We start from the raw sequence: 22,394 nt of genomic DNA on the forward strand, positions 1-22,394 counted from the left end.
CTTGCCTCTCCAGTCCCATCAATCCCTTCGACCTCTTCCCTTCTTTATATCTCCCCTGCCCCTCATGCCCCCCTCCCTTTCCCCACCTCCTGATTCTGTACCCCCTCTACCCCCAATATCCCACTCCCAGGACCTGCCCTTCATGCCCACTCCCTTCTTTGTACCCCTCCTCCTACTTTCCCCTCCCTTCCTTCTCTATACCAACACCTGCCCCTCTCCTCCTCCCTCCTAACCCATCCTCCCAATATATTACCCCTCCTCCTCTTCCTACCTCCAAGCCTCTTATCCAGTTATACCCCTCCTCCTTGTCCTCCTCCTCCTCACCCCCGCCATACTATAGACTGATGTCCTTCAGGGCCCCACTACAGAGCAGAGTGACTCTTACTCCAGCCCTGTACACTGAGCTATCTCACTGTACACACAGAGAGGAGAGAAGTGGACATCTATAACCTGCTCTGTCCCCCCAGAGCTCACCTGAACACAGAGGTATACACTATAGTGTGACTCTTACTTAGACATCACCACGACTACCACTCACGAAAGGAGAGAGGGACAGGTAAACAGACGGCTGGAGGAAAAAAGGGAACGAATCGATGAGAGATATGGGTGGGAAGGAGAAGAAGATTGTAGGCATTACCAATGTGCCAAAATACCAGGGGTGAGTGCCACTATATCCAATTTGCTTTAACAAATGGACTCAAATGAGACGTGGAGATTTCATTGTCTTGAAATGTACAGCTGTGAAAAAAGTGGGAAAAGAAGACTTTTGATAATGCAAAACAATAATGAAAACAATCAGACCTTTTGATACATTTGCATTCTGGTATGAAATTAGATCAGAGCAAATTACAGTAGTTTTAACCTCTTGTTAGCCTTTTCTGTATATCTCTCTCTGTTATTCTACAGAGGTTCCGTGCAATCTCATGCGTGTACAAAAACCATGCTGGGAATGTTAGCACCTCTTTCCCTTTGGTGTTGGTTGCATCCCATGCAAGGTGATAGCTAACAAGAAACACTGCACAAGAACACTCACAGTTTAGCTATCATACATTTAATGGTGCCCCATGAAACATTTTACAGATATTTTTTTAACAATTGGCATACAGGATAGCCCTTAGTGAAGGTTAACCTTGCTATGACCCCAAAAACATTATTTTCTTGTAGTGGAAGTCATTATATTGTTAACATTTCAACTCGAAAATGAGAACCACCAGAAAATCATGAAGGCTCTTATTTTTGTTATACTGTGTACACTGAAGGTAGCCAGCAAGCCACTCTGACAGGAAACCAACTTCAGAACTTAGGGTGGTACATTTTATCACAAGGAATGTATTATTTGACCCATCCCTTGTTATCTATATCAAAGACTATATTGGGTATTAGTATATACACGTTAGGAAATTCACATTCAAGATGATATGAAAATCCCAAAAAATTCTATGAATATTTGATGCAAATATACAGTATTGAATCGTTATTGAATGAAACCTTTCATATTCAATAATACCAGATGCTGTATAGGCTACTTCTCAACCTCACTTTTTCACTTTATCAATGTAATTCCTTTACTGCAAATAATGAATGAGCAAAGGAGTGGAATAACAACACTTACAACGCAGACTGTACAACATCAACAACAACACTTACAATGCAGACTGTACAACATCAACAACAACAACACAACGCAGACTGTACAACATCAACAACAGCAACACTTACAATGCAGACTGTACAACATCAATAACAACAACACTTACAGCTGCTACAGTTTACATGTCCACACAGAGAGATACATGTGCAGAGGTTTACACCAGGGAGCTGTGAGATGTGACTTTCCACCGTGATTATTTTTGGTAATGCTGAAATGGGCGTACTAAAAGAAGGACTGTCTGCTTTGTTTTCTGCTGTTGAACGGAAAAGTACATTGGGTGGGACGAGGAGAGGGGTACAGTTACACACTTCTGCAAGGTTGCTTGGCTGTCGCCGGTGTGAAGGATGGGGAAAGAGTTTGTTTGTGTGTGTGTGTGTGTGTGTGTGTGTGTGTGTGTGTGTGTGTGTGTGTGTGTGTGTGTGTGTGTGTGTGTGTGTGTGTGTGTGTGTGTGTGTGTGTGTGTGAGAGAGAGAGAGAGACAGGCTGCTAAGAAGGATAGATTCATGGCCTACATAAAATATTCATAAAAAAGAATTGCACACAGTCACAGCCATACACACACACACACACACACACACACACACACACACACACACACACACACACACACACACACACACACACACACACACACACACACACACACACACACACACACACACACACACACACACACACACACACACACAGTAAGCCTACAGAGCTGGGATTGGGTTCTGGAGGACTTGGTTGTTGTAATCGTATACACCCCCAGTCCAGACCTTCAGTAAGAGTAATGGCGATGACACTGTGATACTTTGACCATGGTGAATTTGGCTTTAGACACGATCAAAGCAGCGACGTGTGTGTGTGTGTGTGCGCGCGTGCGTGCGTGTGTGTGTGTGTGTGGAATGTTGTTGGCTTGGATGGAGAAAATAATCCTGCTGATGGCTCATATATTATATTCTCTTTAATTACAATTAACTTAACAATAATTTGTTAGGTGGACTCTGTCATAGTGTCAGTTAGAGAGAGAGTGTCACACAATCACACATCTCCGCTTAGAGGACCTATAGTAATTAAAGAGAGGGAACAAACACCATCTACTTGACCTCATTGGGTATCTTTCTGGCAAACTTGTTGGTGTTTGGAGAGTGTGGTCAATTAGTACCAGGGTAGTTGGAGGTCTACGTGTTGATCTCTGGCTAAAAGCCTTGGAGCTTTCAGTCAGATCTCCACATCTCTCTGGGCCAAAACTGCCTTCAAATACTATTTGAAATAATTTGAAATATTTTATATGTGGTTGATTGAGTTTGCCTGTTGCTATGGAACCAATATAAAAGTCCTAAAAGTGCAAACCCATCCATCTGGCACTCAAAACAGGCTAAGGCAAACCCCTTTAAAGTTTTTGAAAGATTTCAAATACTATTTGAACCTAGGCTTGACCATAAGAGGTGGTTGCCATGCAACTTAACCTTGACTACAAAAACAACAACACTCAGACTGAGACTGTGACAAAGTTTGCACCCTATTCCCTATATAGTGCACTACTTCTGACCAGGACCCATAGGGTACACACACACACACACACACACACACACACACACACACACACACACACACACACACACACACACACACACACACACACACACACACACACACACACACACACACACACACACACAACCAGTCCGTCTCCCTAGCCTGAAGTTATGTGTTTGTCACTGGCTATGTTTATGTTTGCCTGTATCCCACTAGTATGTATCTGTATGTCCTTTCATGGTCATGCCAACTGAACTGGGTCAGTGACGTCCAGACATGACCCATTCTCTCACTCCTTCATTCTGAATGACCTCAGAGCTTGGTTTAGTTGAGAGATTGTTTCCATGTAGAGCAGGGGTTTCAAACTCATTGTCTAGATTTCATTTGGGTGATTAGTAGCGAGTCAAGAAACTGCATGAATACAGGTCCATTATATTTTCTATACAGTTTCGATTTGGTTTAAGTTATTTTAAAGTACACTATATCTACAAAAGTATGTGGACACCCATTCAAATTAGTAGATTCGGCTATTTAAGCCACACCATTGCTGACAGGTGTATAATATGAGGCTGCGTGATGAATCACGCTTCACAATCGAGCAGTCTGACAGACAAATCTGTGTTTGGCGGATGCCAGGAGAAAGCTATCTGCCCCAATGCATAGTAAAGTAATGTTTGGTGGAGTAGGAATGATGGTCTGGGGCTGTGTTTCATGGTTCGGGCTAGGCCCCTTAGTTTCAGTGAAGGGAAATCTTAACTGTACAGCATACAATGAGATTCTAGACGATTCTGTGCTTCCAACTTTGTGGCAACAGTAAAGGAAATGTTTTCTCCTGGATTGATTTACACTTGCCATAACAAAGGGGTTGAATACTTATTGACTAAAGACATTTCAGTGTTTCATTCATTTAATTAATTTCAAAATGTTTCTGAAAACATGATTACACTTTGACATTATGGGGTATTGTGTGTAGGTCAGTATCCCAAAAATCTAAATTTAATACATTTTAAATTCAGGCTGTAACACAACAAAATGTGGAAAAAGTTAAGGGGTGTGAATATTTTCTAAAGGCCCTGTAGCTAGTGACATCAGCCTCACGTGCTTGCTGATCAACACATGCGCACACACAAACACACACACACACGCACAAACAAACAAACCAACGCACGCATGCAGACACACACACACACACTCACAGTTATAGAGATCCACACACCATGGGGTCCTTTGACAGAGCCACGCTACTTAACCTTTGGGAAAGGCGCCCGGCCTCGACAACATCCGGTGAAATTGCAGAGTACAAAATTCAAAAACACCAAATTCGTAATATTAAACACTCATGAAAATACAAGGGTTATACATCGGTTAAAAGCTGAACTTCTTGTTAATCCAGCTGTTTTGTCAGATTTCAAAAAGGCTTTACGGCGAAAGCATACCATGCGATTATCTGAGAACAGAGCCCCACAAAAGCATAAAAAACATTTTCCAACCAAGCAGATGCATCATGAAAGGTAGAAATAGCGATAAAATAAATCACTTACCTTTGAAGATCTTTCTCTGTTTGCAATGTAAAGGGTCCCAGCAACATCACAAATGGTCGTTTTGTTCGATAAAGTCCTTCTTTATATCCCAAAAAGTCAGTTTAGTTGGCGCGCTTGACTCAGTAATCCACCGGTTTCCCTTGTTCAAAATGCATACAAATGAATCCCGTAAGTTACCATTAAACTTCTTCCAAACAAGTCAAACAATGATCCTAATCAATCCTCAGGTATCCTAATATGTAAATAAACTATAAAAATTTAAGATGGAGAATAGTATATTCATTACCGGAGATAAATAATGAAGTGTGCACCCTCACCAGAATGTGCTACAAACGCTACAGCCAAAATGGAAGTCACTTACAAAAACTACAAACTCTAGCTCATTTTTCAAAAAACAAGCCTGAAATGCCTTCTAAAGACTGTTGACATCTAGTGAAAGCCCTAGGAACTGCAATCTGGGAGGTATTCCTTTTATATTCCCATTGCCAGCCATTGTAATTAGTGGTGAGCTGAAAAAAAAACAATTCTGGATGGATTGTCCTCCGGTTTTCGCCATATCAGTTTTGTTATACTCACATTCATTATTTTAACAGTTCTGGAAACTTTAGAGTGTTTTCTATCCAATACTACTAATTATATGCATATCCTAGCTTCCGGGCCTGAGTACCAGGCAGTTTACTTTGTGCACCTCATTCATCCAAACTTCCGAATACTGCCCCCTATCCTGAAGAAGTTTTAACGTTAAGTAATTGAGAATAACTGTGGATTTACGGGGGGACAGGGAATGTGAACGAGTCAGTTCTACTCACACGCAAAGTATGGACTAAACAGAAAAAAGTAATTTCATAGAATGTATTAGATTATGTCATTTGCTAAGTGAGATTGTGATCCTGGAGGTTGGGTTTCTTTTCCACTGATGCCTCACAAAGAACATGATGTCCTATTTGTTTCCTACAGGGTGGAGAGACAGTGGGAGGTGTTTTCAACAAGATTAAAGGGTATGATTGCCCATCTCAAGGACTCAATCGATTGAGAATAATGTCATTTAAAGGTCCCCAGTTGTTGTTTGGATCAGTCATGTCCCCAAGTCATGCTATAAATAAGAATTTGTTCTTAACTGACTTGCCTAGTTAAATAATGGCAACCAACACAACAGAGGAATTGATTATGTTTGGCATGGCAACCAACACAACAGAGGAAATGATTATGTTTGGCATGGCAACCAACACAACAGAGGAATTGATTATGTTTAGCATGGCAACCAACACAACAGAGGAATTGATTATGTTTAGCATGGCAACCAACACAACAGAAGAATTGATTATGTTTAGCATGGCAACCAACACAACAGAGGAATTGGCTATGTTTGGCATGGCAAACAACATGACAGAGGAATTGGCTATGTTTGGCATGGCAACCAACATGACAGAGGAATTGGCTATGTTTGGCATGACAACCAACATGACAGAGGAATTGGCTATGTTTGGCATGACAACCAACATGACAGAGGAATTGGCTATGTTTGGCATGACAACCAACATGACAGAGGAATTGGCTATGTTTGGCATGACAACCAACATGACAGAGGAATTGGCTAAAGCACAAACAGATCTGCAACTAAGCTAAACAACCTCAACGACTGGTGCCATTTGATGTCCTAGATTGCCTTGTCATGTACTGTTCACTCTGGGGAAATGCTGTGTCTCCATGCTGGATCCCACACCTGTTTCCCTTCGCTTTGTCTTAACCCACCCTGTCAGTGTCTTACCCCCTGTCAGCCATTCCAGTCCCTGGTCCCTGGTCCCTGGTCCCCGGTCCCCAAATGCAATTTAACAAGTCTGAGTCCCAAATGGTACACCGGCTATTCCCTATAGTGCAGAAGTTTTGACCAGGGCCCATAGGGTGCCATTTTGGACTCAGACTTCTAAGTATTAAAAGCTTGGCTATTTCCAGGCCAGATCAACAACTCTTGTGTTCCACATCTTGACAGAAATCAAAGGCAACATACAGCATACAGTGCAGTAGTGTATGATAATTTCCTGATCATTAAATTCCACTTGTTAGCATTATAATCCTAATCACCATTTATTATGAGTATCACAATCCACACCTGAAACCCTTGCATTGCGGGCTTGCATTGCGATATGTTTTGACGGGCATGTCTGCTCTCATCACTGTACTCCTGTAGCACACTCTGCAGTTCAGCTACGGAGGTTAAGCTATGCACAGATCTGTCTGTCTGTCTGTCGCTCCCTCTCTCGCTCTCTCTCTCTTTCCCCTCTCTCTCGCTCTCTCTCTCTCCCCCTTTTTCTCTCTCTCTCTCTCTCTCTGGCTCTCTCTCTCTCCCCCTTTCCCTCTCCCTCTCGCTTCCCCTCTCTCTCCCTCTTTTACGTTCTCTCCCTCTCACCCTCTCTCTACCTCCCTATCTCGCTCTCTCTCATTTTTTCCCTCTCTCCCTCTCTTCCTCTCTCTACCTCCCTATCTCGCTCTCTCTCGTTTTCTCCCTCTCTCCCTCTCGCCCTCTCTCTACCTCCCTATCTCGCTCTCTCTCGTTTTCTCCCTCTCTCCCTCTCGCCCTCTCTCTACCTCCCTATCTCTCTCTCTCTCGTTTTCTCCCTCTCTCCCTCTCGCCCTCTCTCTACCTCCCTATCTCTCTCTCTCTCGTTTTCTCCCTCTCTCCCTCTCGCTCTCTCTCTACCTCCCTATCTTGCTCTCTCTCGATTTTCTCCCTCTCTCTCGCTCTCCCTCTTTCGCAGGTGCGCATGCACCATGCACACACGCATGCACGCACACACACGCTCACACACACATAGAAACACACACTTAAATGCACATACTCATGGACGTACAGAAATATACACCCTGTGTCTCTGTCTTTATGGTGTCTTTACAAGGTATGAGGCACACGCAGCTCTTCCTATCAGTTACATAGAGGGGATTATACAGTGGAAGACAGAGAGGACCTCTCCTGCTATCTGTGTTATGGACAGGGATAAGTAAGGGGCAGATTAGGAAACACACACAAAAACTGATGCATAGCTGAACCACACACATAGCATGCACGCACACGCACACACATCATGAAACACAAACTACAGCATTGTCTCACACATTTCTATCCAAACACCAATCCTATCTTTAGCACTTTGTTACTATCCCACACTCTACTAGACTACTGTTCACCACACCATCAGACTACTGTACAACACTCTACCAGACTACTGTACCCCACTCTACCAGACTACTGTACACCACTCTATCAGACTACTGTACAACACTCTACCACTCTACTGTTCACCACTCTACCAGACTACTGTACACCACTCTACCAGACTACTGTACACCACTCTATCAGACTACTGTACAACACTCTACCACTCTACTGTTCACCACTCTACCAGACTACTGTACACCACTCTATCAGACTACTGTACAACACTATACCAGACTACTGTACCCCACTCTACCAGACTACTGTACACCACTCTACCAGATTACTGTACACCACTCTACCGGACTACTGTACCCCACTCTACCGGATTACTGTACACCACTCTACCAGACTACTGTACACCACTATACCAGACTACTGTACACCACTCTACTGTACACGACTCTTCCAGACTACTGTACACCACTCTACCAGACTACTGTACAACACTCTACCACTCTACTGTACACCACTCTACCAGACTAATGTACAACACTCTACCAGACTACTGTACAACACTCTACCAGACTACTGTACACCACTCTACCAGACTACTGTACACCACTCTACCAGACTACTGTACACCACTCTACCAGACTAATGTACAACACTCTACCAGACTACTGTACAACACTCTACCAGACTACTGTACACCACTCTACCAGACTACTGTACACCACTCTACCAGACTACTGTACACCACTCTTCCAGACTACTGTACACCACTCTACCAGACTACTGTACAACACTCTACCACTCTACTGTACACCACTCTACCACTCTGCTGTACACCACTCTACCAGACTACTGTACACCACTCCACCAGACTACTGTACAGCCTGCCTGCCTTCCTTTAACAGCTAACCCCTCTGTCCATAACTTTTGACTTCCCACCACTCTGCCTCTCTGATGCTCCAAAAATAACCCCATTTAAAGCGGGTGACCCTACACCCCCCTGGGGTGACTCTCCACCCCCTGCCAGGAACACCGAGGTCCTAGATGTTCTCTGATGTCTGTTCAGGGCAGCCGTCGGCCCTGTAAAGAAGGCATGCAAATGCTGCAATAAATTCTCCTTTAACCCCTAACCCCTCTATCCATAGCATTTAACCCCTAACCCATCTGTCCATATCCTTTAACCCCTAACCCCTCTATCCATAACCTTTAACCCCCCTAACCCATCTGCCCATATCCTTTAACCCCCCTAACCCCTCTATCCATAGCATTTAACCCCTAACCCATCTATCCATAGCATTTAACCCTAACCCATCTGCCCATATCCTTTAACCCCTAACCCCTCTCTATCCATAACCTTTAACCCCTAACCCCTCTATCCATAGCATTTAACCCCTAACCCATCTGTCCATATCCTTTAACCCCTAACCCCTCTATCCATAACCTTTAACCCCTAACCGCTCTGTCCATAGCCTTTAACCCCTAACCCCTCTGTCCATAGCTTTTAACCCCTAACCCCTCTGTCCATAGCTTTTAACCCCTAACCCCTCTGTCCATAGCCTTTAACCCCTAACCCTTCTGTCCATAGCCTTTAACCCCTAAACCTTCTGTCCATAGCCTTTAACCCCTAACCCTTCTGTCCATAGCTTTTAACCCCTAACCCCTCTGTCCGTTGCTTTTAACCCCTAACCCCTCTGTCCATAGCTTTTAACCCCTAACCCCTCTCTCCATAGCTTTTAACCCCTAACCTCTCTGTCCATAGCCTTTAACCCCTAACCCTTCTGTCCATAGCCTTTAACCCCTAACCCCTGTGTCTACAGCATTTAACCCCTAACCCCTGTGTCTACAGCATTTAACACCTAACCCCTTTGTCCATTGCTTTTAACCCCTAACCCCTCTGTCCATAGCCTTTAACCCCTAACCGCTCTGTCCAAAGCCTTTAACCCCTAACCCCTGTGTCTACAGCGTTTAACCCCAAACCCCTCTGTCCATAGTATTTAACCCCTAACCCCTCTGTCCATAGCCTTTAACCCCTAACCGCTCTGTCCAAAGCCTTTAACCCCTAACCCCTGTGTCTACAGCGTTTAACCCCTAACCCCTCTGTCCATAGCCTTTAACCCCTAACCCCTCTGTCCATAGTCTTTAACCCCTAACCCCTCTGTCCATAGTCTTTAACCCCTAACCCCTCTGTCCATAGTCTTTACACTCCCACCACTCTGCCCCACTGATGTCCCAATAAGGCATGAAAATGCTGCTTTTAATATTCTATTAAAAACAGCCCAAAAAAAACAGACAGACGGCTGGTCAGGGTTGTAGCCGGGTCACGTGTCAAGAGTTTAGTCGTGTTAGAAATGTCCGTAGTCGAGTTACTAGGGAGGGACTGACTGTTTGTGGTGTGCTAGCAGAGTTTCCTGGTGCTTTTGGGTTTTCTTTAAAAGGAGTAGTAGAAAAGGTTTATGCATAAATCTGGTATTGAGACTCGCTTGAGAAAGATGACTTGGATAGAAGCTTCAAGTTATTAGAGCTTGTTCTTCAGTGAGAGCTGTCACTGTCTTGACTGCTGGTATGTTGATGGTTTCCTCTCCAGCAGTGTCTTCCTAGTCGTTTAGTTAAAACACAAACATTATCACCTCCTCGAAGGAATCCATTTCTTAATCATCATCTACATTCTGACACCTCAATTCCACTTCCTCTCCATACCCTCCTCTAGTAACTCATTCTGGTAACCTATTCTAGTAACCCATTCTGGTAACCTATTCCAGTAACCCATTCTGGTAACCTATTCTAGTAACTCATTCTGGTAACCTATTCTAGTAACCCATTCTGGTAACCTATTCCAGTAACCCATTCTGGTAACCTATTCTAGTAACCCATTCTGGTAACCTATTCTAGTAACTCATGCTGGTAACCTATTCTAGTAATTCATTCTGGTAACCTATTCTAGTAACCCATTCTGGTAACCTATTCTAGTAACTCATTATGGTAACCTATCCTAGTAACTCATTCTGGTAACCTTCTATTCTAGTAACCCATAACCCATTCTGGTAACCTATTCTAGTAACCTATTCATTCTTCTGGTAACCTATTCTAGTAACCCATTCTGGTAACCTATTCTAGTAACCTTCTGGTAACCTTTCTAGTAACCCATTCTGGTAACCTATTCTAGTAACCCATTCTGGTAACCTATTCTAGTAACCCATTCTGGTAACCTATTCTAGTAACCCATTCTGGTAACCTATTCTAGTAACCCATTCTGGTAACCTATTCTAGTAACTCATTCTGGTAACCTATTCTAGTAACCCATTCTGGTAACCTATTCTAGTAACCCATTCTGGTAACCTATTCTAGTAACCCATTCTGGTTACCTATTCCAGTAACCCATTCTGGTAACCTATCAAAGTAACTCATTCTGGTAACCTATTCTAGTAACCCATTCTGGTAACCTATTCTAGTAACCCATTCTGGTAACCTATTCTAGTAACTCATTCTGGTAACCTATTCTAGTAACTCATTCTGGTAACCTCTTCTAGTAACCCATTCTGGTTACCTATTCCAGTAACCCATTCTGGTAACCTATTCTAGTAACCCATTCTGGTAACCTATTCATTCTGGTAACCTATTCTAGTAACTCATTCTGGTAACCTATTCTAGTAACCCATTCTGGTAACCTATTCTAGTAACCCATTCTGGTAACCTCTTCTAGTAACCCATTCTGGTGACCTATTCCGTAACTCATTCTGGTAACCTATTCTAGTAACCCATTCTGGTGACCTATTCCAGTAACCCATTCTGGTAACCTATTCTAGTAACCCATTCTGGTAACCTATTCTAGTAACTCATTCTGGTAACCTATTCTAGTAACCCATTCTGGTGACCTATTCTAGTAACCCATTCTGGTAACCTATTCTAGTAACCCATTCTGGTAACCTATTCTAGTAACTCATTCTGGTAACCTATTCTAGTAACTCATTCTGGTAACCTATTCTAGTAACCCATTCTGGTAACCTATTCTAGTAACTCATTCTGGTAACCTATTCTACTAACCCATTCTGGTGACCTATTCTGGTAACCCATTCTGGTAACCTATTCTAGTAACCCATTCTAGTAACCTATTCTGGTAACACTCCCACATATTCACGAAAGACAGGTTGGTTGTTTAGCAACAAAACCGATGGTGCACAACTTTGGGGCAAAAGACACAGGGTTGTAAACTATATTTAGTCTCCAAATGTTTATTGAAAACATAAATACATTTGCACAAAGAGCACTTGTTGTCTCTGAAATACATTGTTACAGTTGGTTAGGCAGTTAATGTATTTTAGCCATATTAGCATAGACGTGACATCAGTCAAAACACCTCAAAACAAGACATGGTTTCAAGAACAAGATAAACGAGCTGAAACACGCCACCTATCATTCCCCACACCTCAGCTTCTTGTTGCTAACTATCTGATCATTCAGAATCATTACAACACAACACTCTGCGATGCACGCACATCCTTTTTGTGATGTTGTCAGGCAACCCGTCTATAGAGACAAAGAGGTGATACTAAGAGATAGGGACTTATCTCCATTAGGCTAAACATCTCCTAAATGATTCAAAGCTGAGACTTTTGCGTTGAATCCTCATGTATGTCAACGGGAAAGTTGTGCTCATCTTTGGTGGAAAACTGTTCCCACTAACCATTGTCCAATGTTTCTAACATGATTTGGTTAAGTCTCTTAAGGCTTTTGTGTTTTAATATTTGTGTTCTGTAATGTAGACATAGAAGTTGCTTTGAATGTTGTAAAATAAACTGTGTGTGGCACAGGACAGAAATAGAGAGGAGGAACAGGTGTGTTTCTGCCTGACAGGCTGTGTGGTTTCAACACTGCTGACTGAGGGTGAAATACAACACTGATAAATAGTCCCTTTGATTCTGAGGGAGAAGAAAGAGGACCTTGAGGGGAGTGGGATGGGAGGAAGGCAGCAGTCTGCGGGACTAACCTGAGTTTGCAGACCACTTGCCCTTGCCGACGTCTCTAAAACCCGTTTCACACTGATGAGCTGAGCCGAGCCAAGCCCTGGATTTACTTACGAATTCATCAAATTTGCCAGAAATATGCTGGAAAGGACAGTGTGAAAACATAATATCCACAGTAATATAATGTGGTTTGGGTCGGCACAATACTTACCTGAGCCTGTTGACCACTTGCTGATCTGGCGATATACAGAAGTGTCAAATTTCACACTCACATAGTTGCTTAAAAAATAATTTAAGGATCACTAATTGTTGTTTGGAACACCCAAAAGGAGTTGTCATCATGTTATATGATGCACTTGTTGCGATGACCTCTGTAATTGTTAGGCTTGGGAACTTCATTGCCACTATGCAGATAAATATATCAGCAGTCACTAGCTGTCCTTGGGGATCAGCAGGTAAAAAGCTAAGCCTGCTGTCGCCGCATGGGGTATCAGTATAGATGCCTGCTTTGTACCATCACTCAACAGAGTTAGATTGTAAAACTGTCCCATTGGAATGGCAGATTAGCGAGATTAGCGAGAGAGATTGAGAGTAAGATCTTTACAGCTACCAGTATTTCAAAGCACTGCCATCATTCTCAGATATAGACAGCTTCAATGGAGCTGGAATCTGATGATTGAATGATACCGTATTAGGACCTGTAGATGTGTAATTTATATTATTTGTTTTGTAATATATTATTTTACATTATTATTAGAATTCTTTACAATAGAAAAACATACATAGACAAAAAATAATAGACAACTTAAAATTTACATACATTTCCACAAACATTAATGATGTCACACTTGTTCAGATCCACATGTTCCCACTGTATCCACACTGTCCCGTGTGCTGACCATAACCTTTGGACTTTATAGCATGCCCAGAAGGAGTATATCTTACCTATTTTATGAGTATATTTTTCCCTCAACATTGCTCTGCTGTCCAAAGCTTTCAGGTCGAAATTAAGTGAACTAGAATATGCATATCCTTGATTCATGGCCTGAGCTACAGACAGTTAGATTTGGGTATGTCATTTTAGGCGAAAATTGAAAAAAAGGGGCTAATCCTCCATTTTTTTGGTAGATTATAAATTATTTATTTTTTCTTCAGTTTTTTTCCGTGTTCATTTTATACCCTTGAGATTTTAGAGTTTTCAATTCATAATGTTTTTTTTCAAGGGGTAAATTGACTTTTTTATTTTAGTCAGGTATATCAGAAGATTGTCGGCAAATATGTTTTGTTTATATTCATGTTTACCAATACTGATACCTCTTAAGTGTGGGTCTGGTCTAAATCTTTCTGCAAGTGGTTCAATTGCCAGTGCAAACAGGAGACATCCCTGCCTCATGTCCCTTTCTAAAGCTTTTTAACAGATAAAGTATTATTTGTGTATATTTTTGCTTTCGGATATTTATATAATATCTTTTTAAATGTATTATTTCAGCTGGAAAGTTGAATGCTTCCAACGTTTTTAATGGAAAAGGCCACTTTGTCCCAGAATATAAAATAAAATTCAATGGGAAAGCTGTCCATCCCTGGTGCTTTTCTCCATGCGACTGTTTTAACAGTGTCTAATATACATTTTCTTTCTATTTTTTTGTGATACATTTTTATCTAATGATAGTTTCTTCAGGGTTATTGAGTCTAAGAAGGCTGTAGTATCAGTCCAACTATTATTTAATTGTTTTTATAGATTTTCATAGAAGCTTTAAAAAAGTTTTTTTATAGCATCATTGTATCTAATTAAAGCATTAGTATCCGTATCTTTTAAAATTATAACTAGTTTGGTGTGTATTCATTTTGTGAGGGCTGTGAGGTGTTTGCCAGGTTTATTTGCCATTACATAGCATGCTTTATTTTAGTTTCAGCTGTAGTTGTTGGCACTCTTCAAAAGTACAAGATCATATCATACTATTTAAGTCCAGAAATGTTTGTTTCTTCATTACCTTGTAAAGATTTGTTTATGGGTTGTTTAATTTGAACTTCTAACTCAGATTTAACTTTTGCCGAGTATGAGATTATCATTCCCCTAATGTATGCCTTAAAAGCATCCCAAATTATGGGGTGGCTACATTTGTAATGATAAAGGTATTTTCTGTTGGTGTAATTAAGCATTATACAAAACCATGGCTTTTTGAAACCAGTACAGTATTGTTAAGTGTATAAAAAGGAGTCAATTCTTGAATAGATTGGATTTATTTATTTTTTAGTGGTATCCAATTGTTAGTAGTTATTGTCTTATCGCTGCAACTCCTGTATGGACTCGCGAGAGGCAAAGGTCGAGAGCCATGTGTCCTCCGAAACACAACCCAACCCAACCAAGCCGCACTGCTTCTTGACACAGAACGCATCCAACCTGGAATCCAGCTGCACCAATGTGTCAGAGGAAACACCGTGCACCTTGCGACCTGGTCAGCGTGCACTGTGCCTGGCCTGCCACAGGAGTTGCTAGTGCACAATGAGACAAGTATATCCCTACTGGCCAAGCCCTCCCTAACCCAGACAATGCTGGGCCAATTGTGCGCTGTCCCATGGGCCTCCTGGTCACGGCTGGCTGTGACAGAGCCTGGGCTTGAACCCAGAGTCGCTGGTGGAACAGCTAGCACTGTGATGCATCGCCTTAGACCACTGTGCCACCCGGGAGGCCCTTTAGTTGTTTGTAGTTGGATAATAATCTCCAGCTGTCCTGGAAAATATTTGTAGAGATTAACATTTTCAGCCTTTTTGGAGACTCCTTGATTTTCCCTTTTTTATTGCTATGTCTGTCTAACTTGCTAAATGCTTGATTTAGGTCACCGACTAAAATAATACTTTCTGTCTGGGTTTGATCTAATATAGCTTAAGTTCTATCTAAAATAAAAGCAGGTTTGTCTCTGGGGGGATATACAATGAAATCAATGTGTATTTACAAAATGAGAAAACGTCCTTCGTTCTTGGTCCCTGTGCTGGGATATAAGGGGAAAGGGTGTATTCTTATTTATCAGGATGACTAAACCTCTGCTGTTCCTACAGTAGGTGGCAGCATATGACTCTCCAAATCTTACTTTTTACATTTTTTTGAAGTGCAGCTCTTGCAGGAAAATCACATCTGCCGATAATCTCATGTAATGTTTTTGTAGCCATCATGACGGCACCGACCACCACTCTTCTCAACCTAGCAGACAGGTCCTGTATGAAATAAAAGGACTGGCCTTGGATTTGGACCTCATTTCCCCCCTGTGCCTTCATAATGTTGACTTTGATCTGATAGTTCCACAGTTTGAAGATTACCATGCAAGGGTATGTAGCATTCTTCTGTTTCATGCCAATTCTATGGCATCGTTCCAGATCCTCTGGTGATATTCCAACGTCAAGTTCTTCTGATATCTGTTTGACCATGTAGCTGGAAAGATCTCCTTTTTCCTCATTTTCCAGTGAGGACAATATTCTCATGTTGTTTTGTCTCATTCTGTTTTCTTGCTGGTCCAATTCATCTTCTAAAGTTTGCAATTCGGTTTACAAAATGCTCATTTTGTTGTCTTGTTCGTTCATGCTCAAGCCTTGTTTGTGAATGTCTGACGCGATAGCGAATGGACTTCTTTAACAACAGATTGTAGCAGTTAGTTTTGGTGAGGTGAGCATTGAGATCATTTTAGCTTTGTTTTCCTGGATATCCTTTAGCTGTTCATTACTCTCGTTGCTCCTTGTCTTTTCCTCTGGGGGAAGCCATGGCTTGTTGGATTTGTGTCGCCGCGTCGCTTTACCAACTGTTGGTTCACTGTTGTACATAACTGACCACTCACTCTCTCCCATTTGATTGGGGAAATGTTTTTATTTTTATTTTAGATGCTTAATTTCATATTTGTTTTCTGGTTTCTACATATAACCAGTTTTGTCGGTACAAGCGGAGCTACTCACAGCCCATGTGTCCCATCGGTACACACATGTGCCACTCTTCTCTTAGATGTGCAATTCAATATTATATGGGAGAGACATATTTCCTCTCATGGGCAATACAATATTCTTTTCTTCTATTCCAAACTGATCTAATTTTGTTTGTTTGTATGTTGTGGTTGTAGGTCAGACAAGAAGCCTTCCCCATGCTGTGAAGGCCGTAGCAGTGAGTCAGCCCCAGGAAGCAGAAAGCAGAATGGCAAAGTCCATCAGACCCGCTTGCCGTTCTTCAGACACCTGGAGAAGGTGGAGACCATGAGGAGCTTCTGGGAGCTCAAACACGTGGAGCAGGAGGGAGAACGACAACAGGTTGGGCCAGCACCCCAAATACTCACATATTTGTTCCCCTCAATCCTCTTATCTGTACACTCATTCATACCTTAACCCTCGACAAGTAGGGTCATTACTCCCATCCTCACCTTTATCCGAACATGTAGGGCTATCACCATCGATCCTCACCTACACCCCCTCCAACAGTGGAGTCTGCACCCATACCCCTCATTCTCTTACCCCCTAAATGTATAATCTTTGCCCCTCAACCCTCATTCATAACATAAACATAACCTCCTTAACTTACCCCCTCATTATCTCACCTTTCAAGCTACCCCCAATCCTCACCGTTTACCCTCTTCATCCTCTCACCTGTACATCTCTTCCTCTCACATTTAGGGTAGCCCCTGCCCTCAGCTATTGCCCCTCATCCTCAAGCAAGTGGAGAAGAAAGGAGACCATCAACAGGTAGGACCATTACCCCTCTCTTTACACCATCATTGTCAAGTGTGAACCTAATTAAGATTTTAATTGTACTGTGTACCTTGTGTATCCTGTGCACACAGGGCTCTAAAGTGCGACCATTTGCAATGAAATATTTTGCTGTGCAACCAGGAGTTTTATTTTGGGAGTGTTGATGAATAGATACATGGGAAATGAGATCATGTTGAGACTCTGGACAAGGCGGATAAGGTATAATAAAAGACCGTTTATTCAATGCGTAATGATGTCTGGCAAAACGTGCTGCATGGCTCCTTCGTCCAGCTCTTATGGAACTTTCGGAAAAAGAGGCCGAAACATGATGTGCAGTCCTTTTAATACATTAAAATGACGTAGGTAGATTCTGGTAGTCCTGGCTTCTGGTAGGTTGCTTGTAGGTGATAGACAGTCCCATCCAGCCTGGTGTCCGTATCCCATTGGTTCTCGACAGAGTTCTTTGTCTTTGGAGCCCATCCCGAAGGAGGTCAGGTGTTTGTGTTTTAGGAATTTCAGTATATATGTTCAATGTATATGTTATCTCAGTCAGCCACCCGTACAGGGTTGTACCAGTGCAATTAGTATCTACAGAAGGACAGGGGGAGGGTAGGGTTATGACACAGTGTGCAAGCCACAATTGCATGGTTAGGCCACAGGCAGACAACAGTCAGTGAATGCGTTATTACATGCGTTTAATATGTTTATTACAGGAGCACTGTGTCTCCCAGATCATATTTTTTGTAATGATGAGGCTTCACTGTGCCGTTGTTTCCAAGTGCCCTAGATAAACAAGGGAGAACAGATTCGTTAGCATTATGGCTGCACAATTACTACAGTGAAAACGGCTTACTTCTAAGTTCTGACCGGGACCCCATTTTATTTTAATAAACCATGCCTTGGGCATTCTAAAACTACTCGCGCGTCGACCTTTCTTTACACGTTGTTCAGTCATGTTGCCCCATCGGCTAGCTAGCTGACGACGTGTTAACTTTACCAGTATATCCAAACATTTGGGGGCGCAGAAATAAAAGGGAAAGGGATAGCTTCTTCTTCAGGAGATCAATGACTATGACTCGGATAAAATAAAGGTTACATCAAAAAAGATAATGGTAAATGAATGCGTAACATATCTACAGGTAGTCATCACAAACCTGACGTTTTTAAATAGATAGTGTACAATGTTCAATGTAATGCATCTCAATCAGAAAATAGAGCATTTACACAATGTAGAAACCTAATATTCCACAAATTACTTTGTCATTTCAATGACAGGTATTTACAGTGTTACATATTAGTTTATAGGGCACAACATGTGCTTCAAAGTACCTATAATTTATATTGGCCCAATATAGGCTGTATTATTTCATGTAGTGCCCCTAACTTTTTTAAATTCGGAGCACCAGTGCTATCAATTATTTTTTATTTTATTTAGAGCCCTGTGTGCATATGACAAATACACTTGACTTGACTCACTAAGCCTGTGTTCACTCTCCTATGCAGAGCTTTGTTTTAATATCCTGTTGGTATAGCCTGTGGTCATTTATTTTTATGTTTTACCTTTATTTTACTAGGCAAGTCAGTTAAGAACAAATTCTTATTTTCAATGACGGCCTAGGAACGACAGATTTTGTACCCTGTCAGCTCGGGGATTTGAACTTGCAACCTTTCGGTTACTAGTCCAATGCTCTAACCACTAGGCTACTCTGCCACCCATAGCCTGTGGGTATAGCCTGTGGGTATAGCCTGTGGTTAAAGCCTGTGGTTAAAGCCTGTGGGTATAGCCTGTGGTTAATGCCTGTGGTTATAGCCTGTGGGTATAGCCTGTGGGTATAGCCTGTGGTTAAAGCCTGTGGGTATAGCCTGTGGTTATAGCCTGTGGGTATAGCCTGTGGGTATAGCCTGTGGTTATAGCCTGTGGTTATAGCCTGTGGTTAAAGCCTGTGGGTATAGCCTGTGGTTAATGCCTGTGGATATAGCCTGTGGGTATAGCCTGTGGGTATAGCCTGTGGTTATAGCCTGTGGTTATAGCCTGTGGGTATAGCCTGTGGGTATAGCCTGTGGTTATAGCCTGTGGTTATAGCCTGTGGTTAAAGCCTGTGGGTATAGCCTGTGGGTATAGCCTGTGGTTATAGCCTGTGGGTATAGCCTGTGGTTATAGCCTGTGGTTATAGCCTGTGGGTATAGCCTGTGGGTATAGCCTGTGGGTATAGCCTGTGGTTATAGCCTGTGGGTATAGCCTGTGGTTATAGCCTGTGGGTATAGCCTGTGGTTATAGCCTGTGGTTATAGCCTGTGGTTAAAGCCTGTGGGTATAGCCTGTGGTTAACGCCTGTGGGTATAGCCTGTGGGTATAGCCTGTGGGTATAGCCTGTGGTTAAAGCCTGTGGGTATAGCCTGTGGTTAACGCCTGTGGGTATAGCCTGTGGTTATAGCCTGTGGGTATAGCCTGTGGGTATAGCCTGTGGGTATAGCCTGTGGTTATAGCCTGTGGGTATAGCCTGTGGGTATAGCCTGTGGTTATAGCCTGTGGGTATAGCCTGTGGGTATAGCCTGTGGTTATAGCCTGTGGGTATAGCCTGTGGTTATAGCCTGTGGTTATAGCCTGTGGGTATAGCCTGTGGGTATAGCCTGTGGTTATAGCCTGTGGTTAACGCCTGTGGGTATAGCCTGTGGGTATAGCCTGTGGGTATAGCCTGTGGTTATAGCCTGTGGTTAAAGCCTGTGGGTATAGCCTATGGTTAACCCCTGTGGGTATAGCCTGTGGGTATAGCCTGTGGTTAAAGCCTGTGGGTATAGCCTGTGGTTAACGCCTGTGGGTATAGCCTGTGGTTATAGCCTGTGGTTATAGCCTGTGGGTATAGCCTGTGGGTATAGCCTGTGGGTATAGCCTGTGGTTATAGCCTGTGGGTATAGCCTGTGGGTATAGCCTGTGGGTATAGCCTGTGGTTATAGCCTGTGGGTATAGCCTGTGGGTATAGCCTGTGGTTATAGCCTGTGGTTAAAGCCTGTGGGTATAGCCTGTGGTTATAGCCTGTGGGTATAGCCTGTGGTTAAAGCCTGTGGGTATAGCCTGTGGTTAACGCCTGTGGGTATAGCCTGTGGTTATAGCCTGTGGTTATAGCCTGTGGGTATAGCCTGTGGGTATAGCCTGTGGGTATAGCCTGTGGTTATAGCCTGTGGGTATAGCCTGTGGGTATAGCCTGTGGTTATAGCCTGTGGTTAAAGCCTGTGGGTATAGCCTATGGTTAACGCCTGTGGGTATAGCCTGTGGGTATAGCCTGTGGTTAAAGCCTGTGGGTATAGCCTGTGGTTAACGCCTGTGGGTATAGCCTGTGGTTATAGCCTGTGGTTATAGCCTGTGGGTATAGCCTGTGGGTATAGCCTGTGGGTATAGCCTGTGGTTATAGCCTGTGGGTATAGCCTGTGGGTATAGCCTGTGGGTATAGCCTGTGGTTATAGCCTGTGGGTATAGCCTGTGGGTATAGCCTGTGGTTATAGCCTGTGGGTATAGCCTGTGGGTATAGCCTGTGGTTATAGCCTGTGGTTATAGCCTGTGGTTAAAGCCTGTGGTTATAGTAAAGTCACAGGTGCTTTACTTACTGCCCTCTGTTTGTATCACCAGTTGCCTTAAATAAGCAGATCCTTTAGTCCAGGCAGGACCTATTCTGCTCCCCACACCTGTTGGCCTGCACTGACTGGTGTATCACTTCACTTCTAACACAAGAGGAGGCTAAGGCTCTGTGATTCTGCATTCAGAGACTATCTCACACGCTACAGTGGTCGTGATTGTGCTGAGATGATAGCACTGAAGACAGCATTTGAATAAGAACCACCACAAGGTGGTGTCTAGGGACTGAGTAAGATGTGTTGTGTTGGTATATTTCACAATAGTTCAACAGAAAGCCACAGTAATGTGCTGCTATTGAACATGCCATGAGTGTATTTCGGCTATACTGTATCTGTGTGGATTCTTATTTTATTTTTCCCATGAGTGTGTGGGCTTGTAGAGGTCAGATATCCAATACGAAGTGGTCTTGTCACAGCGGTGTATTGCTGTCAGTGCCTACAACTAAAGTAGAAAAACAATCACGATCATATTATGATAATTTCGAGTACAACCTCCTTCAAAAATAGCTTCTATGATTGATTGTATTTTGTGAACCAGGGTGGATTCGGAGTGTGTTTGTGCATCACAGCAGAAGTGCATTCTCTTCTTCAGGCTGAACATCAAATGAAATGTAGTCTGCTTTCCCTCTCTATATGTACCACTGTTGCCCAAGCTACAGCCAATGAGAGCCCAAGGAAATGTTCCAATCAGACTCTGCTGCATGTGTAACTCAAGATCCCTGGCTATTTGAATCTAACTGCATCTACATTCTCTCTCTCAGCATGTTCCAGGGCATCAAGGCATTGCACAGATTCACAAATTATATTCACATATAGGTATTCACAATGCACAATGATTTGTAGATCAGTGATTCTAAACAGCACCTTGCTCCAGCAATCATCTCTCTCTTGCTCGTTTTCTGTCTTGTTGATCTAAGAGAAGGATGTCTTTTGACACAACAGACACTGTCCAGTAGCGGCGTTTACAAGGCAGCTTCTCTTCTGTTCCTTACTGAGGTCAGGTTCCTTTCAAATGTATTTCTGACAGGTCCTGCTCTCAAACCCCTGCTTTCATCCCAAATTGCACCATGTTCCCTATTTATTTATTTCATTTTGACCAGAACCCATAGGGAATAGTGTTCTATATCAGTAATATGGTGCTATTTGGGATGCACCCCTGTTCTCTGCTCTCCCACCTGCTGCTGCCTGTTAAAGGTTCAG

General features: G+C 42.8%; 1 protein-coding gene across 1 annotated transcript in view; it reads left to right on the top strand.

Annotated features, from left to right (window-relative positions):
- Positions 1 to 385: 385 nt before the first annotated feature.
- Positions 386 to 22,394, top strand: part of LOC135511492 (myosin light chain kinase 3-like) — a 69,915-nt gene continuing 47,906 nt past the window's right edge. The window contains exons 1-3 of the mRNA XM_064932984.1: positions 386 to 658; positions 16,947 to 17,130; positions 17,491 to 17,559. Of these exons, the coding sequence (XP_064789056.1) occupies positions 594 to 658; positions 16,947 to 17,130; positions 17,491 to 17,559 (318 nt within the window). The 5' untranslated portion in view covers positions 386 to 593. The remainder of the gene's footprint in view (positions 659 to 16,946; positions 17,131 to 17,490; positions 17,560 to 22,394) is intronic.

The sequence above is a fragment of the Oncorhynchus masou genome, chromosome 24, assembly GCF_036934945.1.
Source record: "Oncorhynchus masou masou isolate Uvic2021 chromosome 24, UVic_Omas_1.1, whole genome shotgun sequence".
Lineage (NCBI taxonomy): Eukaryota > Metazoa > Chordata > Actinopteri > Salmoniformes > Salmonidae > Oncorhynchus > Oncorhynchus masou.